Below are 14,534 nucleotides of genomic sequence, written 5' to 3'. Positions count from 1 at the left end.
AAGTTGATAACATAAATATTGAGATAAGTTGATAACATAAATATTGATAGTTTTGAGATATTTTTGAAATAAGTCACCAAAATTTTCATAGTTTATGTTTCATATATTTTTCTTTCCAGAAAATTATTGAATTATTAATAGCAATGGACTTTATAATAAAATTTCGAAGTAATATGCCAAGAAACAATTTTTTTCATCTATAACTCTTGTAATTTTGTTAGATAATCAAAGACATCAAAGACATATCAAAGACAAATCAGAGACTACACTCAGATGTATACACAAATATTAGAGACTGTGACACAAACATGCGATGTCATAACTTCACCTTAAATATATATATATAAACAAGCTTCAGAAAAGGATACTTTGCAAAAGGGGAATCAACTTTCTGGATTTTCAGATTTTCTCGTCTTTCCTTCATTAACCTTCTCAAATCATCTTTTGATAGCTTTTTCTGTGCCACGGGTGACGACATTATGATGTATGTATAAAACGCACATTAATGTGATGTGAAATCTACAAGACAAAAAAAAAATTAAAACATCAAAACACAAGAAGCTATAAAATTGATATTCATTATAATAACTCAACTCATTGCATCTTAAAACATGTCATAATTAGTGATCACTACACTAAAAATAATTTTAATACTCTCGATTATCTGGACTAATGCCAGGGAAGCAGATCACAAATAACTGAAAAACACAGATGATCCCAATTGCCAGTTTTCATGCATATAGTATGTGTTTATTTCTTTGTTAAATAATTTTACTTCATTTTTTAGAATATTTTTTTGAATTTCAATGTGTATTTTTCAAAGAGCTATTTTATCATTGTATTCCCCTTTGGTCAACAAAGTACAGTAGAATTTCAACAGAAGTCATTGCCAATATTTCCTTCATTTATATTTTCATTAGTTTTTCATTGAAAACTTGAACTTCTCCATGCATATTTCACCACTGATTGGTAATTCCTCAGCTTCTTTCTTGATAAAGCGATTCAGCTGAGCTGAATCTAAATTTTTGGTGTAGAGTTTCATGTTCTTTCAGTTAGAAGGACTTACTGCACTGTCATAATCTTTTCTGAAGGCCTGTAACTTCTTTTTTGTTTAACAATAACATAAAAATTTTGCGCATCAATTGAACATTCTTTCAGAGAGCTTTTTATCCATTTTTTAATCAATGCAAGTTTTTGCTTTAATGTTAAAACAAACTTTCTTGCACTTAGTATTTGTAATGTGCTCTTTATTCACCTTTTAATTCTAAAATTTTAAATCAATCTTTAAAAGAACACGAAAAAAATAAGCATGGAACAAAAAACTCCAGTAATCAACAATAATCAATGCCTGCAACTATGCACATGCAGAATGAATTGTACTAGGTAAGTGTTGAAGATAAACCTTATCATCAGCTACAGGCATTCTCCACCAGCCAATGCAATGGAACATATTGTTATAGTGAACATATTGTTATAGTGAACATTGACTTGTATATGCTAATTAGAAGCATAAAAAAGATTTAATATACATCATTATACATAATGTAATAAATTTTAACATATAAATTTTTCATTAAATTTAAAAAGTTTATATTCTACTCCAACACTTATTTTCAAATACAACAAAAGTTAAATTTCAAGTGCTTGTCAAAGACTCTTTAAAACCTTAATATCAGTGCTAACACAAAGTACCATAATGATTCAGCTAAGATTTCATACATATGAGCCAGTTTTCTTTAGAAAGCCTTCCAACCCTGACACAGATAGCCTTCCTATGCTTTCAAATAATCGGTACTGTTCCGTTAGAGTGGCGTCAGTTAAAAATGCGCCACTTTTTTTTTTGCCGCCAGTTCTCGCCAAGTATTAAATTATAAAATAATAATAGAGTTCAAAAGAATAAAAAAAAATTAATTCTGTAAAAAGTAATTTTTTTTTACTTTCATAATTCTTAAAGAAAGTAAATTTTTCTTTTTAATTTTGTAACTTCGAATATTCTACACATAAATAAAAAATATCAAAATAAAATTAAATATATAGTCGACGGCGCATAAATTCTATTAAATATGATTCTAAATGGTGACGAGCAGTGTTCCGCTGATGTTTATTTCTCCATTTAGCACTGCCCCACAATCGCTCTACAATTTGAGTATGGCATCCAGTTTTGGGGTCTACAAAATTATGGCTGTGATTCATACCCAGCATTTCTTAGTTCTTGCTGATATCCTTTCCTGCAATTAAAATATAATGCTGCTATATGCGATGTTTTCTTGAATAGCAGTCATTAATGCCATAGCACAACAATCAGGAACGCCGACCAGAAAACATTCTTTGTTTTCCCAGAATAAACCGTCAAATGCCCATTATTCTGGAAGAATACGCCCAATGCTGTTTTTCCTTCTTGTAAAAAGACTTTTGTCTGTTTCTATGATTTTTTTTGGCTCCGCCGATTTTAATTCCTTTATGACACATCAAACTATTTGTGGCAGTTTGAAATCATAGTGAAGTCGTAGAATCATGAATACATTAGTTCCAACAAAGCGAATTTAATTAAAAGATTTTTCTCTTCCATCAAAATGAGACTGTCATGTCATAATTTTTTTACAACTTATAAAATGACCCAATTACTTACTGGCATGGAAATTTTAAAAGTTATCTGAGGAGATTTATGTTAGTTCCAGACTTTTTGTGATTGCACCGTGGGTGGTGAGGCAAATGTTGAACATGTGCCACTTCTATGATCCAAATTTGATAATGAAAGAAAGATCTTAAAACTTGTACTTAAAAATAATAATACTAATTGGCCTCATGATTTTCATCAGTTTATTTCCAAGAGAAGTGTCTTTGACTACTTTTGTAATTATTGCAATCCTTCATAAGTTCCCCCCCCATACTGTGTTTCAAACTTACTTCTGTAAACTTTATGTGATACTTTGTAATACATAATACATAATTTGTGTACATGGGTAATTTCTTGTGTTTAAAATATTTTTTTAAATGTAAAATAATAAATAACAAAATGCAAATGTAAAATAATAAATAATAAAAAAACTCAACAACCTATGGTATGCAGGTCATAGGTTGCCGAGGTTTGCCCTAGTTGCTCAGTGTCCTAAAATCACAACGGAAATACCATACATATACAAAAGTTGTTCACATATCTAGTTTAATTATTGCTATATTTTTATTGCTTGTGATATAAATAATGATGTATGATGAACAACTTCTGAAACTTAAGAGTTGTTTATATTAACAGTAGGAAGTTACTGTGTCTCATTGGAAACGAATTTTAAACCACATCTAAGTACCAAGATGTAAAAAATGTATGGTGCTGCTATCTATTGGTGTTATGTAGAGGCAAAAGATATGTAATAATTGATTCTCACTCTAAAACAGGGCATGAGCATTACATATCAAGGGATTAAGTTAAAAAGGAGAAAAAAAATTAAAAAGAATTAATGAAGCTACTATTGTAAAGAAACTACCGCTTATTTTCTACTTGATACTATTGTAAAGAAACTACCACTTATTTTACTAATTGTTAAAAATTTTCAGCATTTTGGAGAGGGGAGAAAAAGCAATGAAGGTCTGTATGACATAATCTAAAATGAGCATCCAAGTCGAATATGTTGCACATTACGGTTGAATTTTGCTATCCCATTACCCACCCAACCCTCCCGTAAAATCGCCAACTTAACAGATGGAAAACAGGCATCATTTAAGAAAAAAATGGTCTTGTGCTGAAAATTATATAAAACAAACATCCATAATGAAACACCCAAAACTTCATAAAACAGTAATATATTTGCTAAATTAAAAATCCAACAAACACCCATAATAAAACACTTAAATTTCTGTTTCCTTGGTTTTATCAAGGAACACCCAGTTATAAACTTTTACTCATGCACATGAAGGTTTGGATATTGTTACACATGTACTCAACAATGCTAAAAATAAGGCAATTCTACAGAATTTCAAAATAATTGCATATTTACAAATCAAAAATATAATTTAATATTTTTCTTTTATACATACTTAATTTGGAAGATTACAAGCAATTTATTATATTTTATATACATATATATGACTATTCTTGATGTAACAGTGACTGCATGATGATTAAGTGAATTTCATATTTTTCCTTTTTTGACATGATAATCTAATGCCTTTAACATAGTTTAAAACTTTTTGAGATGAAGCTGGAATTTAGTAAAATAACTTATGAAACAATATAAAATACCAGTCTCAGGGAATTACAAGTTGCAAATTTAAGCAAAAAAGACACTTCTGTGTTTTCAAAAAATCATTTGCCAAACAAACAAATCATTTAATAAAAGAATCAAAGTTTCTTACTTGCATAAATATAATTTCGTTAAAGTATATTTAAGGGCACCCCTTGCATTATCTCCAGGTTGTTTCATTTATTACCAAGCTGTTTCATTTATGGTAACCTATGTTATAGAAAACCTATTATGGCATAATTGGTTGCATGATAGCAGTGAATTTGACTGATAAGAAAAGATTTGTAAGAGGTGTTTGTCTGTTGTAGGAAATACATTGCTTATTTTATGGTTTACACGGTAAAATGGTTGAATATAGTAACATTATTTTGAAGTTTCTGTACGATTTGGAACAAAAAGGAAAAAATGCATAAATTGACTGGTGTGTAAATAAAGGTTTACTCAGTCTTCCATTTTTTGAATGGATCAACAAAATAAGAACCAAGCTCGCTCGAAGACTAATCATTACGGGTTCTGCGGCAAATGCTGACACACTTTGGTGCCAAGGTCAAGAAAGCAGATTTTGGGGCACTGCAAGACATGGCGGTGCTACTTTGGTAGACGGTTGCACGGGTTTGGCAATTTTTCTTTTGGCGAGTAATACGACTTATAGTAAACCCATTGCTGGATAAGTTATTTATGGTAAACAATACTTTGTTGTCATTTTATTTTTTAAATAATGTGCTTTATTATGCATAAATTCCATGTTTTAAATATTATTAATGGCTTCTAAATATTAAAAATGAATTTAATTTTGCACTTTTATTTGAAATAAAAATTTTGTTGTTTATAATGTTTTATATAATTTTATGTTGTGGATGATGTAATCAATGACGTAACCTTACTTAAAAAGTAATTGGCTTTATTAATATCTATAAATTTAATCTGATGTTTTTAAACATTATTTATGGCTGTTAAATATTAAAATACAATTTAACTTTGCATTTGTTTTAAAAATGATTTTATTATAAATGATTATTTAAATAATTTTAATTCTATGTGTGATGTAATCAGCTCCCTGATTGGTTACTGAATATTTGTGCATTACCGAGCCATTTTAAAATTTTATTATTCATCTGTTAAATTCCTCAGATTTGAAATGGAATGGATATGTCCGTTTCGAAGATGAATGTTGTTATTGGTAATTACCAGGAATTATTCGTATCGGAATTAAAAAAAATTTCCTTTGAGACCTTATTTTGGCCAACCTGTCTTTCCTAATCAAAGATTTATTTATAAATTGTTAATAGCATCAGAGGAAATTGATTTTAAATTTTTGGAGAAAACCTCCCTAATTCTTCAATGAAGTGCGAGAAATGTGAATCGCAGATGAAGATCGTTAGAAGACCGTTTTTTTTTTTTTTTTTTGTGGTACTTATCAATATACAACAGGTAAAACACTTTAAATATATCAATATACGACTGGTAATTGTATACTTCAATTACAAATATATATAATTATATATATAAATACATATATTTGATACATACAATTATATATATTTGAATATATACAACTGTATACAGCCAAAAGTCGTTAATCCGGACTCATCGGGACTTCGGCGATTTTGGATTATCGATTTTTCCGGATTCTAGATCATCAGTTTAAATCTGGTAAGATGGCATGCAGAAATTATAAAATTCAAAATATGAAACTGTAATTTATGAAATAAAGTACAATTATGATCTAAAGGGTATCAAAATTTACAAAAAAAAAAGGCTTAATATTTATTTGCTTACTTTATTAAACATTTCTTTCAATGTAAGTTGTTTAAGTTTTGCTTCGTTTTATGTGATAATACTTTCTCTTTAATTCTATAAACAGACATAATTTCTTGTTCAGTTACAAAGTTCCGCTGTTCAAGTCCTATAATTGCTGTGTCGAGAAAACCGACTAATTTGTCAATCAAAATTTTTTCGTTTTCAATAAACTCTGTGTCACTTTCTTCACTATCGGAAGCGAATTATAATGACGAGGAATTTGATTTAAATCATATCAAAGACGGAGTACATCGAGATGAAATACTACATTTAGTAAGGAATTATAAGCCAAATAAAATAAAAACATCTGCCCTGAATATAAGGATAGTACTGACAGATCAACTTCCAATTCATTGCTCGCCGCAGTGTTCCCCTCGAGCCGCAGAGCAGCGTGAAATTTATAAACAGATTTCGGAATGGTTAGAGAAACAAAGGATATGCCTTTCTCCATTTTTTGCAGCAATTCCACTTTTTGTTTGATGGACATCGAAACATACTTTCGCTTTGTATATCCTTTGGGAGCTCCAGCATCGGAAATTCTATTTGACATAATCGAAAGTTTAAGCTTACTTTTATAAAATTGCTCTAACAGTCTGCAAAAAATAATAAGCCGGATCCAATTTGAAGATTAAGGAACAACGCAATCTGCAACATTAACTGAAATAGATAATTAGATAATTTTAGCTTATACTGTCTGTTATACATTAAACGCGCATGCGCACACGCATAGGCGCAGCCACAAAGGTCTTACGTGCGTGCGTAAACGCCTATGCGCATGCATCAACGAGACGCATGCGCAGAAATTTTGTAGCTTTGAGGTCCGGATTATGGGTGTCCGAATTAACAACTTTTGACTGTATATCAATTGTATATATTCAAATATATATAATTGTATATATCAATATACGACAGGTAAAATACTTTAAAAAAATGTAAGTACATAATTTTCTTTGGTACTATTCCGTTTTGAGGACCGTAAAAATTGCAGCGAAAATTTTTGTGCAAAAGCGCCAAATCTAGCAAACGTACCTATTTAACAGCCCGCCAAATCTACTGTACTCGCTGATTTCAAATTGCGTAAGTTTAGATAGTTCTATATTTCTTAAGATACCATTGAAATACTAGTTCAATTTTTAAATCCTTTTTTTGATATCCTATGGATTTAACAATTTGGGAATTGCCCATGAAGAAAAGTCTGCAATAGAATTTTTTCAAAGAAAAGGATCATTTTTATAATAAAAAATTATGTTTGACCAGGCAACGAGATGAAATTATGCTCTCGCGATAATTCGGTAACGAAATGGCGATGCATGAATAAATTCAGTTATGTTTAGCCATTTTTTATATAAATTATAATAATGATCTGAAATAGTTATTTACTCTTATGCTTCCATTCAGTTATGTTTAGCCTTTTTTATATAAATTATAATAATAAAAAAGTATTATATGAAATTAACCTTTCATATAAATTAAAACAATAATCTTCAAATAGTTATTTACCATTATACCTCCTTTCTTACGTTAGGGTTGCCGCAATTATTTTTGGCTGCACTGCCATCAACAATAATTTGCGATTTTTTACGGTCCTCAAAACGGAATAGTACCTTTTCTTTTACTTTATAATTGTATACTTCAATTTTTATTAAAAAATTAATACGTTTTCAAAAATTCCTGAGATATTTATTCCCACATATGTTTTAATGTTAAATAATTAAATCCTATAAAACTTATTTTAAAGTATTTAAGTAATATTTTAATTCGGTTAATCTTTGGATTATGGTAACTTGGTGATTTTTTGGCGACCAACCCTGCTACAGCAACCTGCTTGTTTTTGTTTGGACGGCATTTTGTTTTCAAAAAGTAAAGGCAGGGTTTTTTTTTTTTTTTTTTTTAACTCAACATTTTTTTCCAACAATCGGCTAGCCGAATTACGCTTATGCTAGAACTTTTATGGAACAAAAGTGCTTAATCATGACAAAGATTAGGTGCGAAATTGGGAGAAAGTGCAGAATCACAAACTGCTTGACGTGTTTTTAAGAATTGCACACACACGGTATCCATGTACACGTCGACCTAGTTTTACTTAAAAAAACCTCCCAGAACTGCACAAAAATGGCATTGCGCACACTCTTGACTTTTCCATGTACACTGCTAAAGTCCTAGCTAGTAACCTTTATCGCCTTACCAAAATGTCGCCAAACTACCTGTTACCATATTCCAAAGATTAGCCTTTAATTCTTTTAAACCTTAGTATGGTGTTTTTAACTTGATGTTCAATTTAAGTAATATTTTAATCTAATTAAATGTTGGCACTATGTTTTTATAGCGGTGTTTTTATTCTATTATATGAAAGTAATAATTTAAACTTACTTACTCTTAGTAAATGTATTTATTTACATTTGCCAGCCATCTTAAATACTACCTGTTACCATATTCCAAAGATTAGCCTTTAATTCTTTTAAACGTTAGTATGGTGTTTTTAACTTGATGTTCAATTTAAGTAATATTTTAATCTAATTAAATGTTGGTGCTATGTTTTTATAGCGGTGTTTTTATTCTATTATATGAAAGTAATAATTTAACCTTACTTACTCTTAGTAAATGTATTTATTTACATTTGCCAGCCATCTTAAAAAACAACTTTTTCAACAAAAAATGAATCCATTATTTTTAACGATATTTATTTTTTTAAAGTTTCGAATACTTCATTATATGCATAAAATACATAAAAAACAGCATTTTCAAGATGGCTGACGACTGTAAAAACCGCGCCAACAATTGTGGCAATGTAAATCGTCAAAAATCCGTGCAACCATCAACCAAAGTAGCACTGACATGGCCCAATAGGGATGTTGCACCACTGAGTTTAGTTTAGTAAATAAAAGTTTACTTAATAGCCATTATATGTGTCATGTGTGTGCAAAGGAAATGCGTATGGCCGAACGACCAGATTGAGTTCGAATCGACCAGATTGACTTTTCTGATATCTTTGAGATTTCTTTACTGCTGAAAAAAGAGAAGACATCAGTCATATGGTGTGAAAAACAACTGGATATGAATCATAATACAGCTGTAGATTGGAACAACTACTTAAGAAGAGTTTGTATAGAAGTATTAGCAGAGCGTGAGCCCAAAAAAAAATTGGATGGTCAGGGGCGTAGCTAGAGGGGAGCAAGGGGGAACATCTGTCCCCGGGCGCAGAATCCAAGGGGTGCCAAATTGATGTTACGACATTTTAGAATTAAATGTTTTCCATTCTTGGCAAGCAGTAGGGGTGCGAAATCTTCAGTTGCCCCTGAGCGCTAAAAACCCTAGCTACGACTCTGTCGGTGGTCCTGAAAAAATAGTTGAGACAGATGAGAGCTTATTTACAAAATGAAAGAACAATGCCAGTCGAATTCTTCCACAACAGTGGATATTTGGTGGTGTTTGCCATGAAACAGACGAATGCTTTCTAGTTAAAGTTCCAAACCGTTCTTTACCAGTACTGTTAGATGCGATAACAAATCACATCAAAGAAGGGTTAATCGTCTATTCCGATTCCTGGAAGGGCTACTGCACAACTAAAATGGAAGAAGTTGGTCTACAGCATTTCAAAGTCAATCACAGGTACAATTTTGTTGATCCTGGTGTAAAAATTCAGAAAATTGAACGACTTTGGGGCAGTGCCAAATGGAGTAATAAAAAACATTGGGGAACTTCTCACCATCATTTGGAGTCGTACCTCGCTGAATTTATGTGGAGACGAGGAGTAAACGATCTATTTGAGCAAATTCTCAAGAACATTAACGTATTCTGGAAAAACCAATAATTGTAAGCATTCTTTTTCAGTAAAACTGTTTTGTTAATAATTCATTAATATTTGTTTATAGTTAAACTTGTTTTGCTTACTATTAATAAATATTGGTTTATAGTTAAATGTTTTTGACTTTTAGTCATTCGCTTTGCTTGGCGAATCGGCTCGCGTTTGGTTCACAATTGGCAATATTTGCGCCCGCCTAACGGAAAAGTACCGTTATTTCATCGTTTGATTTAAAATGTAGTTTGTTGAGATTATATATTTTTGTTTGGCTCTAGTGTCGAATTGGCTGCTTCTTTGACTTTTTAACTGAAAACAGATTGATGTGTACATTGAAAAAGTCAATGGAGTGCACAATGCCAAGTTTGTGTAATTCTCTGATTTTTTTTTTAAGTGAAAATAGATCGACGTGTACATGGATACCGAGTTTGTGCAATTCTTTGACTTGTTATTTTGGCTTTGCGTAGTGGCTATTTTTTGGGCAAAAATCGCCGCTAAACAAAGCCAAAATAGCAAGTCAAAGAATTGCACAAACATGGTATCTATGTAATCTCCAAAAATCGCCAATTTTCATCAAGGGGCACCCGTAATTTTTTCTTACACTTCTTAACTTACACAGAAAAACCTATAAATGTCATAGATCTCTAAACGGTGAAGGGATAAATAATTTATTATTGAATAAACATAAGAGCCACATTCTCCTATAAAATTTCATAGAGGTTACTTTAATTTTACTGAGGTAAAAGCATTAATATGATCTACTCACACATTAATACAAATTACAGAATTCAAATCCTCTACAATACGAACTTACCTCTATGTGGGAATTCGTTGTTGACAGGTTATCTTCACGAGAAAAAAGGGGGAAAAAATGGGAGGAGTTACGAGATTCTCTGGGTTGCATGAAGATCTACTAATAACTTTCTCGCCAAGTAATTTGGCGTCATTGGCTCATTCTTATTTCTGGAACTGTGGTTGAAGGGTGGTATGTTTTTGATCCGTAAGTATGCTAAAATTCTATCGTAAATTTTTAATACCTTGTTTTCCAAATTTACACATTTTGCTTGATTAATTTGAAGTTGTTTGTTTTTAGATGTGCGCAATGGCAAATTTCAGGTTATTCGTCAAATACCCAAGGTTTCTATTTCTCTGGTAAGTGTTTGCTTTATATCTTATATTTATTATTAAATATGAAAAGTAATTTTTGCATGGGTATATTTTTTCATGCTCATTTTCTGTTTTACGTGCTGGTAGATTTCTGGCCGATTACCGTGTTTTTAGATAAATGCGCCATTTTCATTTAGGTCGTGTAGAGATTACTGTTTCCATTTTACCACGAAAATTCTAACACATGTAAAAGCTTTACTAGTAAACTTTTGATTGAGGATATTTCAAGTAAATGTGCCAATTTAACGGAATTTGTGTAGAAGTTGCTCTTCGTTAGGCCTTTTTTGAGCCAATATGTTAATTAGTTGTATTATTTTAATGTGTTGTTTTGCAGATTAGTGCAGTTTATTTGACAGATGTGTAATGCTGTTTGTTGAAAAATGCATTAGAACCAATGATGGTAAGAGCTTGGCCTAGCAAATTGGTAAAATATTACCTGCTCTTAATTACTGAACCATATTGTAGGATAAAATCTGCTGTTTATGTATGAAAATTTGTACTTTATCTCTGATTATGTGGTATATGCCCAGAATTTCATTATTAATGATCGATTCATTAAAATTATTTTTAATTGTCTACTTTGTTTTGTGTTGCTGCTGCTCATTCTGCATTTTTTTGGGGGGAGTAGATATAAAAATTAATTCTTGTTTTTTCTTTTTTTTCCCTCCATGTCTCTTTTTATTGTGCTAGTAAATTTCTGACTGAACTCATTTCAAGTTGAATGTGGTATTTTCTTTAGCTCATGTAGAGATTCATCAAGTTTTTGCTGGTAAATTTTTGAGAAAATTTCAAGTAAATGTGCCGTTTTTACTTAGTTTGCATAAAAATTGTTCTTCTTTATGCCTCTTTTGAATAAATATGTCAATTCTTGTTTGTATTATTTAATATCTTGTTTTGCATATTAACACAGTTTATTTAACAGATTGAGATGCGAGAATATTCATTAAAACTAATGCGGGTAAGTTCTTGGCCTAACAGATTGGTAAAAGATTTTCTGATCTTAATTACTGAATTTTATTGTATTCTAGGTCTGCTTTTTATGTGTGAAAATTTTTATTTTATCTGATTATGTGCCAAATTTGATGATTCAAGAAAAATGCCATTTCTGTGTGTAGCTAGTTCGTTGTTGCTGTTCGTCATGCAGTTCTTTTGAATATGTATCAGTTTGAAAATTTATTCATACATGTGTATTTTTCTCATCCATTTTTGCTGTGCACTTTTTCTGTAAATATTATTTTTATTTAGTCTATATAGAATTTCCTCTTTGTATTTTTTTGAATAAGTATGATAATTAGTTCTTGTTTGTGTTATTTTAATGCCCAACAATTCACTTTCGAATGTTTGTTAATTATAGAAGCTAATTTTACTTTCTGCTTGCAGTTTTTAACTCTCTACCTTTTATCCAGACATTAATAACATCTGCCTTTTCATTTCTAAACTTAAAATATCGCAGTCGGGAAAAGGTTTCAATTTGAAAAGTAGTGGCTTTTCTAATTGCAAGAATTTCTCTTCAGAATTATAATTAACATAAGCTGTGCATTCTCTGCTGAGTATTTCATTTCTCGAAAAGTCTAGTAGACCTTTTAAATTGCAATTTTAATCTTTAATTTTTTGGATATAATTAAGAACGAATTCATTTGGAAGCAATTTAAAAAATAAAGGCATTAAAATAAGAGTATGTCATTTGCTGTATTCAGAAATTTCCAGCCATGCATATCATTTAATAATTATTTATTTTTAGGATAAAAAAAAGTAGTAGCAGATGGTCCTACCAATTTGAATAAATATGGAATTTAGTTTTTAATAGTTTTATTTATTTCATGTAATTTATGATATTAAAGTATAAAGGCTATGCTCGTGGATTTTCTAGTAAAGGCAAGTTTCCAATCAATAGCAGTTTTTAGTGGTTGAGCTATGTATCCAGCATTTTTTTACTATGAAGACTAATCATACTAAAAAAATTTGAGCATTTTTTTCAAGTAAAAATTAGTATGTTATAGCTGTGCCAGTATCATTCTGCATAATGACAAAAGTTCATTAAATATGTTAGTGACATTTAAGTGTTGGTTTTGATTATCATGCAATTCTGAAACTAAATTCAGAATTTCATTATTGACAAAATTTTTTTTTTTTTTTAATTCTGGGTATGAATGTCTGAGCATGTGTGTAAATTTTAAGTCGTAAGAAACGAAATTAATTTGTTAAATTCGTTTCTTTCATTTGATTAATTCGTTAAACTTGCTGTTATCTGTAAAAAATTTTCCTATTGAACTTTACCTTTCATTTTAGTGGCACATGTGATAATAGATTTTTAACCCCCCAAAAATGAAAATTTCCAAGTGTGGCTATAGAGAGTATGCTCAAGTTCATAAAATAACTTAGTTTTTCTTTATCATCACCTTTCTGTTCGAGAAGCTTTTCTGCAGCATACATTGACCACCCCTTTTCTATTATAAGAATACAGTCAGAAGTCTTTAATCTGGACGTCCATAATCCGGAATGATCTATAATCTGGACCTCAAAGCTACAAACTTTCTGCGCATGCTCGTTTAATGTACACTCATGTCCAAAATTATCTTTACATACCCAAAAATGATGATATTCAATGAAATATCGAATCAATGTGATCCGTATTTGCAGGAAATGTGTGAAAACCAAGCCTAATTAGCATTAACCAATCAAAAGTAATCAAACGGTTTGTGATATGCAAATCTAGGCATTACGTCATCCAAGGGTGAATAGCGCTTTGCCCAAACTGAATATTTGAGTGAATTTCTGCAACATAGCGTTTGATTTCAGTGTGTAGGGACTCAAAGCGGTTTGTTATGACTTCGAAGTATCATTTGGAAGAATCTGTAACGTGGCGAATTATCGGCCGTTTAGAAGCAGGGCAGTCAATCATGGAAACAGCCACATGTCTGAATATGTCAAGACAGACAGTCTCTAAGCTATGGAAACAGTTTCAAAATGATGGAAGTGTTGTAAGGAGGCCTGGACAAGGTCGGAAACGAATGACAACAGCTTCTGAAGATCGGTATCTGGCATTAACTGCCCGTCGTAACAGAAAGGCTATTGCTCGCCAGTTAAGTTCAGAGCTTGCAGCCGCCACTGGAACTGTTGCATCACGGCAAACAATATACAGAAGGCTTAATGAAAAATGTCTTTATGCCAGAAAGCCAAGGGTATGTGTTTTACTGTCTTCACAGAAAAAGAGGGATCGCTTTAATTGGTGTACAGAACATCAAAACTTGGACTGAACATCAATGGTCCCATGTTCTCTTTACTGATGAGTCTCGGTTTAGTTTAACTGGTGATTCTAAACGTGTTTACATCTGGAGGGAGTCAGGAACACGAAATGATCCCTCGAACATTGTGGAACGTGACCATTTTGGTAGTGGAGGTGTGATGGTATGGGGTGGAATAATGATCGATGGACGTACGCCCCTACACGTGTTCAGCAGCGGATCTGGGACAGGCCAGATATATCGAGATGAGGTCTTAGATACTTATGTAAGACTTTTCAGGGGTGC

The 14,534-nt window shown here is 31.3% G+C and overlaps 1 protein-coding gene across 2 annotated transcripts in view; it reads right to left on the bottom strand.

Annotated features, from left to right (window-relative positions):
* The window catches only part of LOC118192760 (zinc finger protein 830-like), a 70,389-nt gene extending 59,613 nt beyond the window's left edge, over positions 1–10,776 (bottom strand). Inside the window, exons 1-2 of one of the 2 annotated variants that reach the window (XM_035363772.2) lie at positions 10,652–10,776; positions 369–519 (exon numbers count right to left, since the gene is read on the bottom strand). In XM_035363772.2, the coding sequence (XP_035219663.1) occupies positions 369–478 (110 nt within the window). In that variant the 5' untranslated portion in view covers positions 479–519; positions 10,652–10,776. Of the gene's footprint in view, positions 1–368; positions 520–10,603 lie in introns of both variants that reach the window. The other variant, XM_035363773.2, reaches the window with a different exon arrangement.
* Positions 10,777–14,534: the final 3,758 nt, after the last annotated feature.

Source organism: Stegodyphus dumicola, chromosome 3 (genome assembly GCF_044657685.1).
Source record: "Stegodyphus dumicola isolate Sdum_Otavi_A_Nest chromosome 3, ASM4465768v1".
Lineage (NCBI taxonomy): Eukaryota > Metazoa > Arthropoda > Arachnida > Araneae > Eresidae > Stegodyphus > Stegodyphus dumicola.
The sequence above is the reverse complement of the archived record's forward strand: the minus strand, read 5'-3'. Positions and strand labels throughout refer to the sequence as shown.